This window comes from Thalassophryne amazonica, chromosome 8 (assembly GCF_902500255.1).
Source record: "Thalassophryne amazonica chromosome 8, fThaAma1.1, whole genome shotgun sequence".
Lineage (NCBI taxonomy): Eukaryota > Metazoa > Chordata > Actinopteri > Batrachoidiformes > Batrachoididae > Thalassophryne > Thalassophryne amazonica.
The window spans coordinates 97,946,315-97,970,845 of record NC_047110.1 but is presented as its reverse complement, the minus strand read 5'-3'; the positions used below and the strand labels follow the sequence as shown (position 1 = coordinate 97,970,845).

The window sequence follows — 24,531 nt, the reverse complement described above, 5'->3', positions numbered from 1 at the left end:
GACAAATCACTTAAATGACCACAAACTGTTGTCAGTTCTGTACTTCAGTTAATTTTACAAATCTGAAATGTTTTTTTTTTTAAACTGTAAATAAACTTTTAGGATTTTACAGATTGGTTTAATTTAAGTACAGGAAATCCATTGCCGTGTGGGATTATAGCCATAATATCCCCCCCCCCCCAAACACACACACACGCACACACTTTCCAAAGCGTGCTGCTTATCTGAACGTTCAAATTGTGTGAAAATGACTCCATAAATGGGCAACATGTACAGTCTCGGAGTTAAATTTGCGTCTAGTTTGTATTTTATAAAGCTATGCGTGAACGCGTGTCATAAAATTCGATGAAAGAATGCGCATGGTTGGTTCAGCAATGTTTCTGTGTGGGCTCTCAGTTGTCCATGTGGTTTGTCAAGCAAACCAGTCCAGTCGAAGATTCATGCTTCTCTACATTGGTTCTGCAAATAAAATTCCCCACTCTGCTGTGATTGGGTAGTTTTTCGATGGTCCGTGACGTAACTTTCAAAACACGCCTCAAAGTGAGTGGCCAGGTTACCTATTATAAGCGATTTTAAGTTGGAATATTTGTTCTACTCTAAAGGGTTGTTAGCTTTTCTTTATTTCGGCTTGTTGCATACATCCAAATAATGGCCAAACTTAAAAACGCTAATCTACAGTCAAGTTTAAGCAAACTACACTTGCAAGGTTGCAGAAATGATTGTCACAGCAATTCCCAACACGGTTATTCCTTACTGGTAATGGAGAATTATTACGATTGGTCTAACAGTTGGGTGTGTATGTGCTTGTTTTCACCAAATCCGGCAACACCAAACTAGTTTGCACCAGGCACATCATCTTTCTGCAGCAGTAAGAAACTTCTTAAATGCGCCGTTTGAGTTGGGAAAAACGGGAGAGAAGAGTCTTTTGACGAACGCATGAAAATTACACAAGAATTATATGTAAGTAAAACGAGCTGTTGGGTGTAAATAACGTAGGTTGGTTAGCGCCTATGATGCGTCAGAGATGCTAGCTTTTAGCTTGGTTATGAGTTTTCTACCTGTCAAGTGGCTCTAGTTTTCGAAGTGTACTTCTTACTAGTTCTGTTTCATGTAATTTGCGCTTGGATCGGACATCTAAACAGTGTATTAGTTTTTTTTGTTTTTTTCCCCCTGTAAAACGTAGCACGTGCACAAGTTGACTGGAAATGTTTTTAACTTAAAGGGGTCATGTTGTGTAAACTTTCACAGATAAATATGGTTGGGCATTCATAAACGCTGAAGAAACATTAGGCCTGAAACAGTTTGTTTTGAACTTGTGACGCATGCCACAGAAGTGAGCTCTTTCTGGCTCGAGTTGTTTACATAATCTGTGTCAGGGACTGCAAGACTTCTCAGGGTGTGTCCCACAAAGATCTGGCAGAGAAATGAGATGAGACTGTCTAGCCCATGGGTGGACAACGCAGGCTGAGACGGTGCAGGTTTACTCTGCAACCACTCACCCCAGCAGGTGGGTTGCTGATGAGCTTCTCCCCTGAACATAAACACCAGATCATCAGTGAAATCACCTGCTGAGACACCTGATCATTAATGAAATCACCTGCTGAGGTGATTGGTAAGCAAGGAAAACCTGTGGTGTCTCGGTCTTTCATGGCGCATTATTGCCCACCCCTGGTCTAGCCCACAGAGCATTTTACAATAGTCATCACAATTTCCCACGCCTGCTCCCTCTCACCTGGCAGCCTTGACAGCTGCATGTGACAGTCTAGCGTAGTGAGTGTAACCTGTAATTCAGTAATCATTTTTCAATACTTGGTGTACATAAGCAAAGCAGAAACATTTGCAACTGCACACATGAAGCCTGAAAGTGTCCCCTTTTCTTATATATATATATATGTGTGTGTGTATATAAGGCGGAACAATTCGTAGATTATTTGGGCTGCAAAGGATCCACGCTGTATTTATAGAAGTTTTTGGAGGAAAGTCTGCTGCATATGTTGGCTGCATTCCAAGCAACCTTAAAAGCGACAGCCTAGTTGGACCACATGACACATGCGACCGATGATTGCAGCTTAAGAAGTTCCTGACCACTGAGTTGAGATGGTTTGTCACAGAGCTGTCATAACTTTCAGATTCTCCTAATGTCTGAACAGTTTCTCTGCTCGTGTGATTATTGAACCTTGCTTATGACACATCTGTGGTTTTGAGGAAGAGGTGAATAAACAGCTTCTGTCTAAATTGAGTGGGCATGGCGAGTACTGCCAGGCACCACAATGGATCATTTGCTTCACACCTGAAATTTGTGTTTTTTTTATAGGATGTATCTCTTTTGTGTTTGTTGGATATTTTTTGACTTGAACTCATCTGTTTTAATATGGTCCCTTTTAATTAAAATTCAGGAGTGATTCTTCATGGACTTGCTGGGGAGTCCAAGCAGCCACTCTAAAGCAGCCATGGTCTTTATGATCTTACTTCAAACTGGCTGCAGAAATCCAGAGTTCAAAAAGGAGCTTTTCGAGCTGAGCAGGGAGCTGAATGTGAACTGGGATGATGTGGCCAAGTTTCATGCTCTTCTAGACGGGGATCTGGAAAGTGATGGGCACCTGCCCTGTAGCACCAGAGACTGTGTTGGTGATATTCACCCTGTAGCTGAACTTCACTGGCCAGGTGAGTGCAACCATATACTTCACCAAAATTAATCTAAGAACTACTGCAGTAGGTTTAAAAAAAAAAAAGAAGTAGCATTTTAAGAACAAAAGTACAATGTTTTTTTAGGGCCACATTGAGGTTTTTTTTTTTTTTTTTTTTTAGATTTAGAGAATAAAGTCTTATTTTTATGAGGAAAAAGCTCATAATATTACGAGAATAAAGTTGTATTTATACAAGAAGCGATAACCCTGCAGACTGCCAGTTCCAGCCATCTCCTCCTCCACGAAAGAGGCGATTTCGGGAGCTACTAATTGCCGGAACTACAGGTGAAGTCTGTGTGGTTCCTCCTGTGGAATAGACATATTTTCTTGCATATTCTTTTCAAAGTTCTGATGCTAATGATAATGTGCTGCAGATGGGCCAAAAGATAAAGTATTTCGGGAGTTGGTGGCGTAATGGCTTGCACGTTGGCCTGAGATGCCAGCGATCTGGGTTCAGTTCTTGATTGCAACCGTGCTCCCAAACTCGCACTTTCAGCAGGAGTGCTGGGGAGGAGTGAGAGACGTGCCGTGGGCCCTTTTGGAAACAAGCTTCGGGTTTTCGATGGTTACCCGTGTTAAAGAACCTCTATCTGTCTTCCTTATTTGTAAAACCTATACTGAAGTACAACTTAACAAAATGCTCAACCGATCTCATTTTGACATGCAGAGTTTTTATCTCATAAAATTATGTCTTTATTGTCGTAATATGACTTTATTCTTGTAATATTACAATGTTTTTTTTCCTCATAAAATTACGACTTTATTCTTGTAATATTACAATGTTTTTTTTCCTCATAAAATTATTACTTTGTTCTCATAATATTGAGTTTTTCTTGGAAAATTACGAGTTTTATTCTCAGTCTTAAAAAAAAAAAAAAACCTCAATGTGACCCTAAAAGGCCGTCATACAAAAGGCACAAACTACTTTACAACAAAATCAGACAAACCAAGTAAAGTCTAAGAGCATGCACTCGTGCTGTGCTTTGATGCATCCACAACACCACGCTGGCTCATGTACAGACGAACGGACAGCATGGCCAAAGACAAACTAAAATTGAATTAAAAGGCCAGTCAAACGTAAAAGAGCTTGAAGGAATTTAGCTGTTTACAAGTGTACATTTGGTACATTGTGTGCCAAGGACCTGGTGTTTGGCAGTTTTACACCAAATTGCACTTGTTTGTGACAAGTGCAATTTGGTGTTGTGACACCCGTGCTCACAAATTTCTGTTTTGTTTTTGTGTTATTCATAGATTGTTCATGGAAAAAATAAATGCCATAAATCCCTCTGTGTGCTCAAGTGTTTGATTTTTGTGGATCCCAATCTGATTCATGGCCAAGGGCCCCATGCTGCCAAAACATTATCCCTTTTCAGATTTTCATTAGGATTTGCTAAGGAATTAAAGCTGTACATTGGGTAGTTGATGATGTTGTTGGATTTTGCTTTTTAAATGGCGCACATCTCATTTTCAGTGGGGGGAGGGAGGAAAATAATTTATGGTGAAACTTGAAGTGTAGTCAAAGATGAAAAGTGTGCAGTAGGGTTGGAAGCTTTCCACAGGAATTATTGGGGATAAATGGAAATTTGCAGAATTGTAGGTTAGCCTATAATGGGGAACTTAAATGTAGTTTTGAGGGAAAAAACATACTACAGCATAAGCCTGGTTTAAAAAAAAAAAAAAAAAGCAAATTCAATTGAATTTCTAGCCTGTGTTGTGCATTCCTCGATCACATGCACAAATAGTTTCTAGAGTCCTGCACACTCGAGTTTTGAAGATATGATTGGAGTAAATATACTTGATGTATGTATGAAAGTTTAACAGCAAATACCAAGTCAAAATGTGTTTACAGCAGCCAGCCAGCTGGTAAATCAGTCAAGTTCTACTCAGTCATTAAAAAATTAGAAATGTGTGCATGCATGCAGGTGATGGTTTGGGGGAGGTGATGGTCTAGTGGTTAAGTGTTCGGCTTGAGACCAGAGGATTCTTGGTTCAAATCCCAGCCTGACCGGAAAATCACTAAGGGCCCTTGGGCAAGGTCTTTAATCCCCTAGTTTCTCCCGGTGTGTTGTGGGCACTTTGCAGGGCAGCAGCCTCACATCATGGTGAATATGAGGCAGTGAAGTGTAAAGCGCTTTGAGCATCTGATGCAGATGGAAAAGCGCTATATAAATGTAGTCCATTTACCATTTATGTCTGCTTATGACAAAAGAAAGTTATATATTTTTGTATTAAATTACTCAAAATTTTCAGGTAAGTCCTGTAAATTGCCATAGATTCTCATTACTCCCCTTTGTGTACCTTGTCTTTTGTGTGCTCCTGCTGCAACATTAATTTCCCTTTACGGGACAATAAAGAAATTCTGATTCTGATGGAAAGTTTCCAACTTGAAATATTGAAAAATATCTCAAACAAGTTTTTTGTTTATTAAGTTTTCCGCCACTTTGTGACCCTATGAGTCACTGGTGCAACAGTTCCATATTTCAAATGTCTTCCTGAAGCTGGGAGAATTGGCTTGATTTTTATAATTCAGATCGTGTTTCAGCACTACCAGCCATATTTAACCTGTGCCGGTTAAACCGTTGGACTGCTGCATATATGATTTCTACGTGGGATACATTATTTGTAGAATGAATGAATGGATTTATGCGGCACACACACACACACACAAATCCGAAAGAACAGAAACATACAAATAACATGAATGTTATATAAAAGCCTGTGAGTCCGAAAGGGTGTGGGCAGAAGCAAAGCTTATCAGCGCCCACCCCTGCTAATACAAGTCCAACAATTATAACAGTCATAATAACATAAACACAAATTCACAACACACTACATATCAACACATAGACATACACTTCAATATTCAATTACATTTCAATTCATGTATAAGTATATTATGTATATATACGAGGTCTGTGAGAAAAGTATCCGACCCCTCCATTCCATGCAAAAAAACATGGATCCGACCCACATGCCTCCACGTCAGCCAAGCCTGAACCCCCGCGCGCATGCGCGAGTCTCTCCACGCCCGCGGGCGGATGGTGCGAGCACCGGTCCACCCCTCCCGTCGCCGTCCCACTGCGAGGAAATGGCGGAATGACCCGGGCCCCCTCTCCACCAGAATTCCCCCAGAAACTGCCAGAGACAGGCAGACGGAAACCACCCGAAAAATCCATCTGGCCCCCGGCGAAAACCCCACGGGCCCCACAGAGAACAAGGAGCGCCACCACAGCTTCAAGGACGGCCCACAACGGCGCCCGTAGAAGATGTGTACGTATGGTCAGTGATGCTGACGAATGTGAACTGTGATGACAGGTTTTAGCTGTCAGTTTAGAGCCAATTATATGAACCTGTCCAAAATGTAATCTGAACCCGAGATCCTCACCTCATGGCTTAATTATGTTTCAGGGCTCTCCTTAAACAATGGAAGTGTGGCAAGTTGTTACAGTCTCAGCACTATCATGATGATTTTCGAGTTCAGGGTGTTCATTATGTTTTCTCAGGCACTTTTGCTTGAATTAATTGAAATTCGTCAGTTGTTAGCCGCGTGGCGTGATTTCTTTTGTCTCCATTGCTTTCTCCATTTGTCTCCATTGCATCTCGTACAAGATTGCACGTCATTGATCTGATGAACTGTCACTCAAAAAATAAAGTTCTGTTATTGGTGGAATAGCCAACGTCACGCAAAGGATTAAAAGCACCACTTCCGTGGGGAAAGGTCACGTACACTTTCAGCAGACCCTCTATAAACATGAATCATGACAAAGTGCAAATGATACACAAAGCCTGCAGATCAGAGGACTATTTTGCTTCTTTTTTTTTTTGTGCCATCTATGGTGGTACGCACCATCCATGAAACTGAGAACCGCCGGAACATCCAGGGTGCTGCAGTTAATTACCACAGTGGGAGGGGGGTTGGGTGGAGTAGAGTGCCTTGATTAGAGAGAGCGGCGACATGACGAATTGGAAAAAAATCTGTCACGTGACTCATGGTGCCATCTTGGGTTCAAAATAGCATTCGCTGTTAATGTGTCTGCATGTAAATCGAGCTATTTTATTTATTTATTCACTGAAAATGATGGATTGTTGTGCATTTGGATATACAAATAGACACAACAAGGGCTTCAAGATATACAGATTCCCTTCAGATCCGAACAGAAGAAAAAAATTGGAAAATAGTCAGCCATGTGGGATGGAAGTGACTTCATCATCAAAGCTTTGAGAGGTAAATTTATTGTTTAGTCCCATGTACAGTAAAACTCACCTAAACCGTCGTCGTATAAACCACATATTCACAGTCATCGGACAAAAAAGTCCCAAAGTTTTTGTATTGCTTTCCATGTAATAAACATCGTATATAACTGGTTTTGTACAGTGGATTTTTCGCCCACATCAGATGAAATGTCCCGTCCAATCGCAATGCATTTCCATTAAACCCCTCGCATGTGGGACCGGAGACATTTATGTGATTAAAAGTCTGACCTTTTTTTTTTTTTTAAACTGTGTTCAGACTGGGACCCACAGCCTGACGTGCACCTGTTAAATTAGACACAAAAGGCTGTGATTTGACACTTTTCTGCTTTTCATCCTTTGTCTCCCATCGTATTATATGGTGCGCACGTTGATAAATGGATCAGAAAACTGCACATTTCCAGCACGAAGTCGGTAAAAGAGGAAATTGTACAGCTTACCTTTGAATTGGAGGTGATGATTGTATAAAGAAAAAGCTTGTTGAGGGTCAAATTAGTCCAGAATAAAGCATAATCCAGAGACGGAGAACTTTAAAACTGTCACGCACGTCATTGCATGACACGGCTTTACAGAGCAGCAGCTGCATAAATCAGGCTTTAAATTCCATCCATCCATTTTCTTCCGCTTTATCCGGAATTGGGTAGCGGGGGCAGCAGCTCAAGCAAAGCCGCCCAGACCTCCCGAACCACACACACCTCCCCCAGCTCCTCTGGGGGAACCCCAAGGCGTTCCCAAGCCAGCCGAGAGATGTAGTCCCTCCAGCGTGTCCTGGGTCTTCCCCAGGGCCTCCTCCCAGTGGGACGTGCCTGGAACACCTCTCCAGCGAGGCATCCAGGGGGCATCCGAAAAAGATGCCCGAGCCACCTCAACTGACTCCTTTCGACGTGGAGGAGCAGCGGCTCGACTCCGAGCTCCTCCAGAGTGACCGAGCTCCTCGCCCTATCTCTAAGGGAGCGCCCAGCCACCCTGCGGAGGAAACTCATCTCGGCCACTTGTACTCGTGATCTTGTTCTTTCGGTCATGAGCCAAATCTCATGACCATAGGTGAGGATCGGAACATAGATCGATCGGTAAATCGAGAGCTTTGCCCCCCTACTCAGCTCTCTCTTCACCAGGACGGTCCGATACAGTGACCGCATCACTGCAGATGCTGCACTGATCCGTCTATCGAGCTCACGCTCCATCCGTCCCTCACTCGTGAACAAGACCCCGAGATACTTAAACTCCTCCACTTGAGGCAAGGACACTCCACCAACCTGAAGAGGGCAAAGCACCTTTTTCCGGTCGAGAACCATGGCGTCGGATTTGGAGGTGCTGATCTTCATCCCGGACGCTTCACACTCGGCTGCAAACTGCCCCAGTGCACGCTGAAGGTCCTGATTTGACGAAGCCAACAGAACCACATCGTCCGCGAACAGCAGAGATGAGATTCTGTGGTTCCCAGTCCAGACCCCCTCTACACCCTGGCTGCACCTAGAAATTCTGTCCATAAAAATAATGAACAGAACCGGTGACAAAGGGCAGCCCTGGTGGAGGACAGTGTGCTCTGGAAACAGGCTTGACTTACTACCGGCAGTGCGAACCAAGCTCCTGCTGCAGTCATACAGGGACCGGATATCCCTTAACAAAGGACCCCGTACTCCCGGAGCACTCCCCACAGGGCGCCTCGAGGGACATGGCCGAACGCCTTCTCCAGATCCACAAAACACATGTGGACTGGTTGGGCAAACTCCCATGAACCCTCAAGCACCCGATGGAGGGTGTAGAGCTGGTCCACTGTGCCGCGACCAGGACGAAAACCACACAGCTTCTCCTGAATCCGAGGAAACGAGGCCAACCGATAGTCCTCCTCAATGGCCTCCCTGAACTCCTCCCAGACCAGAGTTTTTGCCTCTTCGACCGCACAGGCTGCAGCACGCTTGGCCTGCCGATACCTGTCAGCTGCCTCCAGAGTCCCACCTGCCAACAAAGACAAGTAGGACTCCTTCAGTTTGACGGCATCCCTTACTTCTGGTGTCCATAAAGGTAATGAACAGAACCGGTGACAAAGGGCAGCCCTGGCGGAGGCCAATGTGCACTGGAAACAGGTTTGACTTACTACCGGCAATGCGAACCAAGCTCCTGCTGCGGTCGTACAGGGACCGGATAGCCCTTAACAAAGGACCCCGGACCCTGTACTCCCGGAGCACTCCCCACAGGGTGCCCCGAGGGACACGGTTGAACGCCTTCCCCTCGAGCACCCGATGGAGCATGTAGAGCTGGTCCAGTGTACCGCGACCAGGACGAAAACCACACTGCTCCTCCTGAATCCGAGTTTGACCATCAGTCGAATTCTCCTCTCCACTACTCTGGAATAGACCTTACTGGGGAGGCTGAGGAGTGTGATCCCCCTATAGTTGGAACACACCCTCCGGTCCCCCTTCTTAAACAGAGGGACCACCTCCCCGGTCTGCCAATCCAGAGGCACTGTCCCCGATCGCCACGCGATGTTGCAGAGGCGTGTCAGCCAAGACAGCCCCACAACATCCAGAGACTTATGGTACTCAGGACGGATTTCATCCACCTCAGGAGCCTTGCCACCGAGGAGCTTTCTAACCACCTCGGTGACTTCGGCCTGGGTAATGAATGAGTCCGCCTCTGAGTCACCAGTCTCTGCTTCCTCTTCGGAAGACGTGACAAGGGGATTGAGGAGATCCTCGAAGTGTTCCTTCCACCGCCCAACAACATACCCAGTCAGGGTCAACAGCTCCCCACCCACACCGTAAACAGTGCTGGTGGAGAGCTGCTTCCGCCTCCTGAAGCGTCGGACGGTTTGCCAGAATCTCTTCATGGCCGACCGATAGTCCTCCTCCATAGCCTCCCCGAACTCCTCCCAAACCCGAGTTTTTGCATCTGCGACCGCACAGGCTGTGGCACGCTTGGCCTGCCGGTACCTGTCAGCTGCCTCTGGGGTCCCACCTACCAACAAAGAAGCAGGACTCCTTCAGTTTGACGGCATCCCTTACTTCCGGTGTCCACCACCGGGTTCAGGGATTGCCGCCGCGACAGGCACCAGAGACCTTGCGACCACAGCTACGAGCAGTCGCATCGACAATGGAGGTGGAGAACATGGTTCACTCGGACTCCATGTCTCCAGCCTCCCCCGGGATCCGGGAGAAGCTCTCCCGGAGGTGGGAGTTGAAGACCTCGCTGACAGAGGGTTCCGCCAGTCGTTCCCTGCAGACCCTCACAATATGTTTGGGCCTGCCAGGTCTGACCGGCTTCCTATCCTCCCAGCGGATCCAACTCACCACCAGGTGGTGATCAGTCGACAGCTCTGCCCCTCTCTTCACTCGAGTGTCCGAGACACGTGGCCGAAGGTCAGATGATACGACTACAAAGTTGATCATTGACCTCCAGCTCAGGGTGTCCTGGTGCCACGTGCACTTATGGACACCCTTGTGCTCAAACATGGTGTTCGTGATGGACAAACTGTGACTAGCACAGAAGTCCAACAACTGAACACCACTCGGGTTCAGATCGGGGAGGCCTTGCTTCCCGATCACCCCCCTCCAGGTCTCACTGTCGCCGCCCACGTGGGCGTTGAAATCCCCCAGAACAATGGAGTCCCCAGTCGGAGTGTTATCTAGTACCCCTCCCAGGGACTCCAGGAAGGTCGGGTACTCTGCACTGCTGCTCAGCCCGTAGGCCGAGACAACGGTGAGAGACCTGTCCCTGACCCGAAGGGGTAGGGACGCGACCCTCTCGTTCACCGGAGTGAACTCCAACACTTGGCGACTGAGCTGGGGAGCAATAAGCAATGCGACCCCAGCTCTCCGCCTCTCCCCGTGGGCGACGCCAGGAAAATGAAGCGTCCAGCCCCTCTCCAGGAGTTGGGTACCAGAGCCCAAGCTGTGCGTGGAGGTGAGCCCGACTATCTCTAGTTGGTATCTCTCAACCTCCCGCACAAGCTCAGGCTCCTTCCCCCCTAGCGAGGTGACATTCCACGTCCCAACAGCCAGGGGCTGTGAGCATGGACCAGGCCGCCGGGCCACCCGCCCTCTACCGCCACCCAATCCTCTCTGCACCCTACCCCCATGGCCCCCTCTGCAGGTGGTGAACCGACAGGAGGGCGGGCCCACGTCACTCTTTTGGGCTGAGCCTGGCCGGGCCCCGTGGGCTAAGGCCCGACCACCAGGTGCTCGGGCGCGAGCCCCAACCCCAGGCCTGGCTCCAGGGTGGGACCCCGGCTCCGCCATACCGGGCGACGTCTCGGTCCTTGATCTTTTACTGTTCATGGAGGTTCTGAACTGCCCTTAGTCTGACCCGTCACCTAGGACCTGTTTGCCTTGGGAGACCCTACAGGGAGCACAAAGCCCCCGACAACATAGCTCCTAGGATCATCCGGGTACGCAAACTCCCCCACCACGATAAGGTGGCAGCTAGAGGGGGAGGGCTTTAAATTAATTTAATAAATCATCATAAATCGTAAATTTGATAGCTTAACTATTTTTATATTTATTTTGATAGCACCTGTACAGTAGTGTTCAGAATAATAGTGCCATGTGCCTAAAAAGATTAATCCATATTTTGAGTATATTTCTTATTGTTACATGGGAAACAAGGTACCAGTAGATTCAGTAGATTCTCACAAATCCAACAAGACCAAGCATTCATGATATGCACACTCTTAAGGCTATGAAATTGGGCTATTAGTAAAAAAAAAGTAGAAAAGGGGGTGTTCACAATAATAGTAGCATCTGCTATTGATGCTACAAACTCAAAACTATTATGTTCAAACTGCTTTTTTAGCAATCCTGTGAATCACTAAACTAGTATTTAGTTGTATAACCACAGTTTTCTTCAGATTTCTTCACATCTGTGAGGCATTAATTTTGTTGGTTTGGAACCAAGAATTTGCTTGTTTACTAGTGTGCGTGGGGTCATTGTCTTGTTGTCTTCTGTGGGGGGGTCCCTGTGTTTTTAGAGCTGTGCAGAGTCACTGAATACACTTACTTTATCAAAACGAAAGCCTGCAGCAGTGACCACATTAAAATGAGGATGGCATGATCGATGTTTATAGAGGAAGTTGATGCATCTTCACATTGACTGTTTTAAAATGTTGTTTTGCTATAGGTAACCATGGCAATGCAGAAGCAGTTCAGGAGGTTGCAGCAGGACTTAGAGAAATTGCGGACCATTTTGACTACAGCGCTGTGAATCGGAGTACGCAAAACCTGCTCAGGGAACTGTTAGCGTCCCCGTTTCATGTGAGTCTTCTTTGTTAGTTATTACTCTATTTAATAGACAGATACATGTGTTGATTTGCAGTCAAAATCACACTAAAGGCCCTTGTCACACCTTGAAAATTTAGCCTGCATGTGCTCAAGGTCGTGATTCGGCGAAGAGCCAGTGATCCTCAAAATGCCATCTGAAATGAAAGTTTGCAAGCTCTGCGTTAATGTGGCATTTGTGAAGTAGCCACTGTCACTTCCTCCACTACAAGTGTAGCTCAGCCATAATGCCAATACTAAAAGATAACATTACACGTTGAAAGACTTACTGATGTAACCTGATCTAACTGGAGATGACATGTTTTCTTACATAGACATCCAGAAACTTTGTAGGAAGTATTGCCTCTTCCAAACCATAAAACAGTGAAGTAATTTACAAAAGACAAAACTGCAATCCTTTAAATTTGGCAGAATGTAACGTGATGAACAGAGCTTGCATATTAGTTTATGCAAAAGTTCAGTCAGCCATCATCGTCACCCTCTTGCTTCCTCATGGGTCAGCTTGCAGTCACAACTGTTGCCACATCGTTTTGTGTAACACTTGTACTCAGACGACTATTTTTGGCACATGAACAATTCCCTTTGTGTGTGTCCTTGCAACCACCCTTGATGAGTTCAGTTACAGCATTAGGAACTGGAGGAGACAGGCAGGTAGATATACCTTTCATGTTCTACTGCCCACTGTCTTCATTATGAGGTAGTGCAGGTTTAGCTGTTGTGTAGCTTTTGTCACGTGCAAATGTAATTAACACTGATCAGATGGGGGAGAACAGAAGCCCTTGTTGGTGACATTTCTCCTTCCATGTTCTTTGGTCTGCACAGTTCCCAGCATAGGTCAGGGATTTTATGTTTTTGATGCTTTTCAAAGTAAGCATGACACACAAACTTCTCCACACTCCTCATTGCTATTCAATAATTGTTGCTAATTGTTGCTATAGTAACAATTTAGTCAATTGGTGACCAAGATCTGTTGATTTTTGAACTCATGGTGATTGTATGTGTAGCAGAAAGTTTATAGACCTACTGAGATATTTTTTAATGAAAGTTCAACAGTTCTACACATTTTACACATTTTTTCCTCTTCAATGTAAAAAAACAAACAACAAAAAACCTTGAATGTTTTATTAGGTTATCCAAAATGTTTGTATATTGATGAATTGTAATTGTTGGTCTTGAATGAGCTATAAAAAGGACAAACAGCCTGGGATGATTATACATTATTAAATGGTAGACAAATCACAAACACAAAATAATCATTTTTGAACAGTAAAACCAAGGCCAGATTGTATCAGCTTGACCTTGAATCACCAACTTGGCTTCCTTGAAAACCCTATAAAAGACACCAAGATGATCAAATTCAAGTCAGGACGAAGGTAGCAATCTTGGGTTTGGTCCAAAACAAGGCTCCAGGGATAAAAAAAAAAAACCCTATGATGGACTTCTAAATATGCCAAAAATATTGTAAACTCAATTTAGGCAGACCAAAGACACCTATTTTTTTGATGACCTATACTGCACTATTGGTGGTTTAAAAAAAAAAAAAATCATGGGTGTGTTTATTGCACATTATGTGTTCAATAAGGCAATCTCATCGGTCATCCTCTCCTTTTAAGAGCTAAAGTGTGCTAGAAATGTTGTGCACCCATGCAGACTATTTATAAAGGGTCAAGTGACGTTTTCTAGGGAGTAAATAGATTTATGGCAACATGTCAGAACTCGCCAGCAGACAGCTGCCTCCAAAGCTGCCCCAAGTGAAGCAATATGGTGAAGTTTTGTGTTCTTCTGTGACTGTTTACTTTTATGGCATTCAATGGCTGTTTTCATTGCATCATGTGCCCACTAAAAATTGGGTACATCCAAGTATTGCACCTTTTAAATACAGTGAGGAAAATAAGTATTTGAACACCCTGCGATTTTGCAAGTTCTCCCACTTAGAAATCATGGAGGGGTCTGAAATTTTCATCTTAGGTGCATGTCCACTGTGATAATCTAAAAAAAAAAAAAATCCGGAAATCACAATGTATGATTTTATTTTATTTTTTAAAATAATTTATTTGTAAGTTACTGCTGCAAATAAGTATTTGAACATCTGTGAAAATCAATGTTAATATTTGGTACAGTAGCCTTTGTTTGCAGTTACTGAGGTCAAATGTTTCCTGTAGTTTTTCACCAGGTTTGCACACACTGCAGCAGGGATTGTGGTCCACTCCTCCATACAGATCTTGTCTAGATCTTTCAGGTTTGGAGTTTCAGCTCCCTCCAAAGATTTTCTATTGAGTTCAGGTCTGGAGACTGGCCAGGCCACTCCAGGACCTTGAAATGCTTCTTACGGAGCCCCTCCTTAGTTGCCTGGCTGTGTGTTTTGGGCTCATTGTCATGCTGGAAGACCCAGCCATGACCCATCTTCAGTGCTCTTACTGAGGGAAGGAGGTTGTTTGCCAAAATCTCGCAATACATGACCCCATCCATCCTCCCTTCAATATGGTGCAGTCGTCCTGTCCCCTTTGCAGAAGAACACTCCCAGAGTATGATGTTTCCACCCCCATGCTTCACGGTTGGGATGGTTTTCTTGGGGTTGTTCTCATCCTCTAAACATGGTAAGTGGAGTTGTTTTCAAAAAGCTCTATTCTGGTCTCATCTGACCACATGACCTTCTCCCATGCCTCCTCTGGATCATCCAGATGGTCACTGGTGAAGTTCAAACAGGCCTGGACATGTGCTGGCTTGAGCAGCGGGACCTTGTTGCCCTGCAGGATTTTAAACCATGACAGCATCATGTGTTACTAATGTAATCTTTGTGACTGTGGTCCCAGCTCTCTTCAGGTCATTGACCAGGTCCTCCTGTGTAGTTCTGAGCTTTCTCAGAATCATCCTTACCTCACAAAATGAGATCTTGCATGGAATCCCAGACCGAGGGAGATTGACAGTCATCTTGTGTTCCTTCCACTTTCTAATAAATAATCATAACAGTTGTTGTTTTCTACCAAGCTGCTTGCCTGTTGTCCTGTAGTCCATCCCAGCCTTGTGCAGGTCTACAGTTTGTCCCTGGTGTCCTTAGACAGCTCTTTGGTCTTGGCTATGGTGGACAGGTTGGAGTGTGATTGATTGTGTGAACAGGTGTCTTTTATACAGGTAACAAGTTCAAACAGGTGCAGTTAATACAGGTAAAGAGTGCAGAATCAGAGGGCTTCTTAAAGAAAAATTAACAGGTCTGTGAGAGCCAGAATTCTTGCTAGTTAGTAGATGATCAAATACTTATTTGCAGCAGTAACACAAATAAATTATTAAAAAATCATACATTGTGATTTCCGGATATATATATATATATATATATATATATATATACTCAACAAAAATATAAACGCAACACTTTTGGTTTTGCTCCCATTTTGTATGAGATGAACTCAAAGATCTAAAACTTTTTCCACATACACAATATCACCATTTCCCTCAAATATTGTTCACAACCCAGTCTAAATCTGTGATAGTGAGCACTTCTCCTTTGCTGAGATAATCCATCCCACCTCACAGGTGTGCCATATCAAGATGCTGATTAGACACCATGATTAGTGCACAGGTGTGCCTTAGACTGTCCACAATAAAAGGCCATTCTGAAAGGTGCAGTTTTGTTTTATTGGGGGGGGATTCCAGTTAGTATCTGGTGTGACCACCATTTGCCTCATGCAGTGCAACACATCTCCTTCGCATAGAGTTGATCAGGTTGTCAATTGTGGCCTGTGGAATCTTGGTCCACTCCTCTTCAATGGCTGTGCGAAGTTGCTGGATATTGGCAGGAACTGGTACACGCTGTCGTATACGCCGGTCCAGAGCATCCCAAACATGCTCAATGGGTGACATGTCCGGTGAGTATGCCGGCCATGCAAGAACTGGGACATTTTCAGCTTCCAAGAATTGTGTACAGATCCTTGCAACATGGGGCCGTGCATTATCCTGCTGCAACATGAGGTGATGTTCTTGGATGTATGGCACAACAATGGGCCTCAGGATCTCGTCACGGTATCTCTGTGCATTCATAATGCCATCAATAAAATGCACCTGTGTTCTTCGTCCATAACAGACACCTGCCCATACCATAACCCCACCGCCACCATGGGCCACTCGATCCACAACATTGACATCAGAAAACTGCTCACCCACACGATGCCACACACGCTGTCTGCCATCTGCCCTGGACAGTGTGAACCGGGATTCATCCGTGAAGAGAACACCTCTCCAATGTGCCAAACGCCAGCAAATGTGAGCATTTGCCCACTCAAGTCGGTTACGACGACGAACTGAAGTCAGGTCGAGACCCCGATGAGGACGACGAGCATGCAGATGAGCTTCCCTGAGACGGTTTCTGACAGTTTGTGCAGAAATTCTTTGGTTATGCAAACAGATTGTTTCAGCAGCTGTCCGAGTGGCTGGTCTCAGACGATCTTGGAGGTGAACATGCTGGATGTGGAGGTCCTGGGCTGGTGTGGTTACACGTGGTCTGCGGTTGTGAGGCTGGTTGGATGTACTGCCAAATTCTCTGAAACGCCTTTGGAGACGGCTTATGGTAGAGAAATGAACATTCAATACACGAGCAACAGCTCTGGTTGACATTCCTGCTGTCAGCATGCCAATTGCACGCTCCCTCAAATCTTGCGACATCTGTGGCATTGTGCTGTGTGATAAAACTGCACCTTTCAGAGTGGCCTTTTATTGTGGGCAGTCTAAGGCACACCTGTGCACTAATCATGGTGTCTAATTAGCATCTTGATGTGGCACACCTGTGAGGTGGGATGAATTATCTCAGCAAAGGAGAAGTGCTCACTATCACAGATTTAGACTGGTTTGTGAGCAATATTTGAGGGAAATGGTGATATTGTGTATGTGGAAAAAGTTTTAGATCTTTGAGTTCATCTCATACAAAATGGGAGCAAAACCAAAAGTGTTGCGTTTATATTTTTGTTGAGTGTGTATATATATATATATATATATATATATATATATTTTTTTTTTTTTTTAGGTTATGTCTCTCACAGTGGACATGCACCTAAGATGAAAATTTCATACCCCTCCATGATTTCTAAGTGGGAGAACTTGCAAAATCGCAGGGTGTTCAAATACTTATTTTCCTCACTGTACCACCATACACCACACTCGACTTCAGACCAGATTTTTGCTGGTCTGTGGCATAGTCACGTTCTGCTTCCTCAAGATATTAAACACTTTTTATACCAACAGACCTACATGAGCACAAGTAGACAGTTTTTATTAAAAAAAAAAAAAAAAAAAAAAGGTGAATCAGCTGCAAATCGTGAAATATCCATCCATTTTCTTCCGCTTCATCCGAGGTCGGGTCATGGGGGCAGCAGCTCAAGCAAAGCCGCCCAGACCTCCTGATCCATACTCACCTCCCCCAGCTCCTCCGGGGGAACCCCGAGGCATTCCCGAGCCAGCTGCGAGATGTAGTCCCTCCAGCGTGTCCTGGGTCTTCCCCGGGGCCTCCTCCCGATGGGACGTGCCCGGAACACCTCTCCAGCGAGGCCTCCAGGGGGCATCTGAAAAGATGCCCGAGCCACCTCAGCTGGCTCCTGTCTACGTGGAGGAGCAGCAACTCGACTCCGAGCTCCTCACCCTATCTCTAAGGGAGCGCCCAGCCACCCTGCAGAGGAAACTCATCTCGGCCGCTTGTACTAGCTATCTTGTTCTTTCGGTCATGAGCCAAATCTCATGACCATAGGTGAGGGTCGGAACGTAGATCGATCGGTAAATCAAGAGCTTTGCCCCCCTACTCAGCTCTCTCTTCACCATGACGGTCTGATACAGTGACCGCATCACTGCAGATGCTGCACTGATCCATCTGTCGATCTCACGCTCCATCCGTCCCTCTCTCGTGAACAAGACCCCAAGATACTTAAACTCCTCCCCTTGAGGCAAGGACACTCCACTGACCTGAAGAGGGCAAAGCACCTTTTTCCGGTCAAGAACCATGGCCTCGGATTTGGAGGTGCTGATTTTCATCTTGGACGCTTCACACTCGGCTGCAAACCCCTCCAGTGCATGCTGAAGGTCCTGATTTGACGAAGCCAGTAGAACTACATCATCCGCAAACAGCAGAGATGAGATTCTGTGGCTCCCAAACTGGACCCCCTCTACACCCTGACTGCGCCTAGAAATTCTGTCCATAAAGGTAATGAACAGAACCGGTGACAAAGGGCAGCCCTGGTGGAGGACAGTGTGCTCTGGAAACAGGCTTGACTTACTACCGGCAGTGCGAACCAAGCTCCTGCTGCGGTCATACAGGGACCGGATAGCCCTTAACAAAGGACCCCGTACTCCCGGAGCACTCCCCACAGGGCGCCTCGAGGGACATGGCCAAACGCCTTCTCCAGATCCACAAAACACATGTGGACTGGTTGGGCAAACTCCCATGAACCCTCAAGCACCCGATGGAGGGTGTAGAGCTGGTCCACTGTGCCGCGACCAGGACGAAAACCACACAGCTCCTCCTGAATCCGAGGAAACGAGGCCAACCGATAGTCCTCCTCCATGGCCTCCCTGAACTCCTCCCAGACCAGAATTTTTGCCTCTTCGACCGCACAGGCTGCAGCACGCTTGGCCTGCCGATACCTGTCAGCTGCCTCCAGAGTCCCACGTGCCAACAAAGACAAGTAGGACTCCTTCAGTTTGACGGCATCCCTTACTTCCGGTGTCCACCACTGGGTTCGGGGATTGCCGCCGCAACAGGCACCAGAGACCCTGCGACCACAGCTACGAGCGGCTGCATCGACAATGCAGGTGGAGTATATGGTCCACTCGGACTCCATGTCTCCAACCTCCCCCGGGATCTGGGAGGTGGTAGTTGAAGACTTCGCTGACAGAGGGTTCTGCCAGTCATTCCCAGCAGATCCTCACAATACGTTTGGGCCTGCCAGGTCTAACCGGCTTCCTCCCCTCCGAGCGGATCCAACTCACCACCAGGTGGTGATCAGTCGACGGCTCAGCCCCTCTCTTCACCTGAGTGTCCAAGACACATGGCCGAAGGTCAGATGATATGACTACAAAGTCGATCATTGACCGCCGGCTCAGGTTGTCCTGGTGCCATGTGCACTTATGGACACTCTTGTGCTCGAACTTGGTGTTTGTGATGGACAAACTGTGGCTAGCACAGAAGTCCAACAACTGAACACCACTCGGGTTCAGATCGGGGAGGCCGTGCTTCCCGATCACCCCCCTCCAGGTCTCACTGTCGCCGCCCACATGGGCGTTGAAATCCCCCAGGAGAACAATGGAGTCCCCAGTCAGAGCACTATCTAGTAACCCTACCAGGGACTCCAAGAAGGTCGGGTACTCTGCATTGCTGCTCGGCCCATAGGCCGAGACAACGGTGAGAGACCTGTCCCCAACCCGAAGGGGTAGGGACGCGACCCTCTCGTTCACCAGGGTGAACTCCAACACATGGCGACTGAGCTGGAGAGCAATGAGCAATGCTACTCCCCCACCACGATAAGATGGCAGTTCGAGAGGGGAGCGTGAAATATCCGCTAACTGTTGATTGCAAAAATGTGAATACTGAATGTGAATACTTTTATTTACTGAATGTGAATACTGAAAAAAAGATCTCCCGAAACGTGAACGGGTCTCTCAAAACATGAATATCATTCATAAGATATATGTGTGTGTGTGTGTGTTTTCAGTTTAAGTAGTTTATGAATTTTAGTTTATGGTTCAATTATTGCAGGAAATCTTGTTCGCAAACCCTTTCACCGCAATTTTTATTTTTATTTTTGCGGGGGTCACTACAAGCCTGAGGAGGTGATCCCAGCAACTCTCGATGGTGTCAAGTGCCTGGCCCCGCTCGGTGTCATTGTGAAAAACTTTGGACAATTTTTTATTGCTTACATTTTCACTAGTGTAAATGTTTTATGTTGTAGTGACACAAAATTTACTGCACACATCAGTGGGGTCCTGCTGGTTATACTACAGCACTCAAAAATGTGCAAAAATTTAATTTTGGTGAAATTTTTTTTTTTTTCATCATTAAAATTAAGTCATAAAATGAGCAATAAAATTCACTAATTCACTAAAAGTCCATTTTTTTTCACATTTTTCCAAACTGAGTGCTGTAGTGTATCCAGCAGGACTCCAATGTGCAGTGAATTTGGTGACACCACACCTGAATGTATTGAATATTTCTCTGGTGTCTTGTTTTTGCACTTTATTAGACAGTCCCTACACTTACATTTCACAGCTGCCTGCTTGTTCAGGTCAATATTATTTTTCCAGCTCAGATGACGGATAAAAAATAAGGTTGTAGCTTGTTGTCTACCTTCCTGAGGTTAGAAACTGCTGTTTGTTTTTCTGTTTCTCTTAAGCTTATTGAGCCATTTACTAGAGGAGGTTTCTGTCCTCTGTGAGTTTGACAGTTGGACCATCTCAGTCAAACTCCTTACCTGAAAACGTCCCTGGGGTGAGCGGGCGCTTGACACCATCGAGAGCTGCTCAGATCACCTCCTCAGACTGTAGTGACCCCCGCCAAAAAAAAAAAAAAATTGCAGTGATAGGGTTTGCAATCAAGATTTCCTGCAGTAATTGAGCCGTAAACTGAAATCCATAAACTACTTAAACTGAATGAATGAATATATATATATATGTATATATATATACTCAACAAAAATATAAACGCAACACTTTTGGTTTTGCTCCCATTTTGTATGAGATGAACTCAAAGATCTAAAACTTTTTCCACATACACAATATCACCATTTCCCTCAAATATTGTTCACAAACCAGTCGAAATCTGTGATAGTGAGCACTTCTCCTTTGCTGAGATAATCCATCCCACCTCACAGGTGTGCCATACCAAGATGCTGATTAGACACCATGATTAGTGCACAGGTGTGCCTTAGACTGCCCACAATAAAAGGCCACTCTGAAAGGTGCAGTTTTATCACACAGCACAATGCCACAGATGTCGCAAGATTTGAGGGAGCGTGCAGTTGGCATGCTGACAGCAGGAATGTCAACCAGAGCTGTTGCTCGTGTATTGAATGTTCATTTCTCTACCATAAGCCGTCTCCAAAGGCGTTTCAGAGAATTTGGCAGTACATCCAACCCGCAGACCATGTGTAACCACACCAGCCCAGGACCTCCACATCCAGCATGTTGTGTCAATGTTGTGGATCGAGTGGCCCATGGTGGCGGTGGGGTTATGGTATGGGCAGGCGTCTGTTATGGACGAAGAACACAGGTGCATTTTATTGATGGCATTTTGAATGCACAGAGATACCGTGACGAGATCCTGAGGCCCATTGTTGTGCCATACATCCAAGAACATCACCTCATGTTGCAGCAGGATAATGCACGGCCCCATGTTGCAAGGATCTGTACAAAATTCTTGGAAGCTGAAAATGTCCCAGTTCTTGCATGGCCGGCATACTCACCGGACATGTCACCCATTGAGCATGTTTGGGATGCTCTGGAGCGGCGTACGACAGCGTGTACCAGTTCCTGCCAATATCCAGCAACTTCGCACAGCCATTGAAGAGGAGTGGACCAACATTCCACAGGCCACAATTGACAACCTGATCAACTCTATGCGAAGGAGATGTGTTGCACTGCATGAGGCAAATGGTAGTCACACCAGATACTGACTGGTATCCCCCCCAATAAAACAAAACTGCACCTTTCAGAGTGGCCTTTTATTGTGGACAGTCTAAGGCACACCTGTGTACTAATCATGGTGTCTAATCAGCATCCTGATATGGCACACCTGTGAGGTGGGATGGATTATCTCAGCAAAGGAGAAATGCTCACTATCACAGATTTAGACTGGTTTGTGAACAATATTTGAGGGAAATGGTGATATTGTGTATGTGGAAAAGGTTTTAGATCTTTGAGTTCATCTCATACAAAATGGGAGCAAAACCAAAAGTGTTGCATTTATATTTTTGTTGAGTGTATATATATATATATATATGAGGTCTATTAGAAAAGTATCCGACCTTTATTTTTTCACGCCTGTCGGTTACGTCATTCGCCTGTGGGCAGTCTTTGAGTGAGGAGTCGCCCACCCTCTTGTCGTTTTTTCATTGTTTAGGAATGGCTCAGAGACTGCTGCTTTGTTTGATAAAAATTTTTTCAAAACTGTAAGGCACAACTGAGTGGACACCATTCGATAAATTCAGCTGGTTTTCGGTAAAAATTTTAACGGCTGATGAGAGATTTTGGTCTGTAACTGTTGCTTTAAGGATGGCCCACGGTGCCTGACAGCGATCTGCGCTTCGAGGCGGCAGCGTCTCGCCGTTTCAAGTTGAAAACTTCCACATTTCAGGCTCTGTTGATCCAGGAAGTCGTCAGACAACAGAGAACTTTCAGAAGAAGTCGGCATGAGGAGTTTATTCGGACATTCCATTGTTAACGGACATTTTGTAATGAAAGAACGTGCGGGCAGAGTCGCATGTCGGGCCGGACCCGACCGCGAGGGGTCGCGACAGGAAAAACACCTCCGCTGGAAACCTTAACGGGCAAGTTGGAACATGCCCAAGCTGTTAAACAATTTCTCAGTTACTCACTTGTTGAAAGCCATCAAAAGCCGCCTGAATTTTACAAATGGTTTTCAACACGGAGGTGTTTTTCCTGTCGCGGCGCACACAGATTTGCCGAGTCGTCACGGAAACGACTCGGCGAATTTGCGCGCATGTCTTTCATTAAGAAATGTCCTTAAACAGTGGAATGTCCGCATAAAGTCCTCATGCCGGCCTCTTCTGAATCTTCTCTGTTCTCTCACGACAACCTGGGTGAATTAAGCCTTAAATTAGGATGTTTTCAGGTCGAAACAGGCCGACGACGGCGCCTGGAAGCGCTGCACGACTTCCCACTGTGTGGGAAGTCCTTACACCGACAGAAACACCCCATAATCTCTCATCAGCCGTTAAACTTTTCATCGAAAACCAGCTTAATTTCTCGAATAGTGTCCACTCGGATATTCCTCACAGGTCCAGAAAAAATGTTGATAAAGCAACGCGCGCCGTCTCGAGCAGCGTGTGAAACAAAGGAATTCAGCCGAGAGGGCGGGACCACATCTCACTCAAGGCCTGCCCACAGGGAAATGACGTCACCGACATGCGTGAAAAAACTCACGCATGCGCACGAGGGTTCAAGCATGATTGGTGTAATTGCACGTCATTCAAATCCATATAGTTAAAAAAAAAATAAAAGGGTCGGTTTATTATCTAATAGACCACGTATATATAAATGATCACATTTTGCGACACCCGCTTTCACATTTTGGGAGATATTTTTTCAGTATTCACATTTTGCAATTAAGGGTTTGTGGATAATTCACAATTTGCAGCTGATTCACATTTTGGGGGTTAACATGGGGCAGAGTGTGTAAACCTCAATATATTGTGACTTTGATCTACATGGAAGATAGGGCCCTTTATCTTCAGCTGAAACAAAACCATTTGTGTTTATACTCCTTCATATAATGAAAGTTATGGTCCATACTATACATTTTAGGCAGATAAGCTTTGTTTTTTATAGTAATTGATTAATGTGGCAAGTAATAAGTAAAGTTTAGTGTTTGTTTGATTAGTCTATTTTTATTTTGTAGTTGTGGCAAGAACACCTGACCAGGGAGGTGCAGTGGGTGCTTGGGCATGGCGTGGGCGTGGGGCTGGAGCAGCTCCCCCAGGAGCGTGTCCTTGCGGCTCTGACGCTGACCCTGTTAAAGGGCGTGTGCGAGCAGGTCCCTTGTCTGTTGAGACATCTTTTCATGGCCGCACTGCAATACATCAACTCCGTGATGGACAGGTGACTTCTGAGCTGCAGCCTGGAGGAGGAGGAAGTTGTGGTCCAAGAACACAGAATCTGAAAAGGGGATCTGGTCCCTGTGCAGTGGAGTGAGAGTCAACCCGGAGTATCAACAATATGTATTTTTCAAAGATAGTCACAATGAATTGACTTTACACTTATATTTAATGAAGTTTGACACCTGCAGCTTCAATGAAGGGAATTCTTAATTTAGTTTACACTTGCTCTAGTGACCCCCGACCCCCCCCCCAATTTATACTTGAAATAATGTGCCTTTTGTGTTCACTCATCTTGTTTTGTGATGCATGTAGCTTATATTTTGTTCATGAAGCTTACTGGAAAACTGGATTTTCAATGTATTGTCAAATGTACATTTCAGATAAAAAGTCCATTCTTTCACCATGGACTTATTTCTTTTAATGTCAGCTTTTGTAACGGAAAGAGGAAAAAAAAGATTTTTTTTTCACCCTTTATTCATGTGCCTTATGGGCAAAAACAGATTTGAGAGTCAG

The 24,531-nt window shown here is 45.4% G+C and overlaps 1 protein-coding gene across 1 annotated transcript; it reads left to right on the top strand.

The window, feature by feature from the left end:
- The first annotated feature begins 829 nt into the window (after window positions 1–829).
- bida (BH3 interacting domain death agonist) lies at window positions 830–24,418 on the top strand. Its single transcript, XM_034177057.1, has 4 exons — window positions 830–960; window positions 2,397–2,664; window positions 12,054–12,187; window positions 23,820–24,418. The coding sequence occupies exons 2-4, from the start codon at window positions 2,409–2,411 to the stop codon at window positions 24,021–24,023; spliced, it is 594 nt and encodes a 197-aa protein (XP_034032948.1). The 5' UTR covers window positions 830–960; window positions 2,397–2,408; the 3' UTR covers window positions 24,024–24,418.
- The last annotated feature ends 113 nt before the right edge of the window (window positions 24,419–24,531 follow it).

Coding starts and splice junctions, on each gene's coding strand:
- bida (XM_034177057.1), top strand. CDS start 2,409: ATGGACTTGCTGGGGAGTCCAAGCAGCCACTCTAAAGCAGCCATGGTC. Junction 2,665..12,053: donor AGCTGAACTTCACTGGCCAG/GTGAGTGCAACC, acceptor GTTTTGCTATAG/GTAACCATGGCAATGCAGAA. Junction 12,188..23,819: donor TGTTAGCGTCCCCGTTTCAT/GTGAGTCTTCTT, acceptor TTTATTTTGTAG/TTGTGGCAAGAACACCTGAC.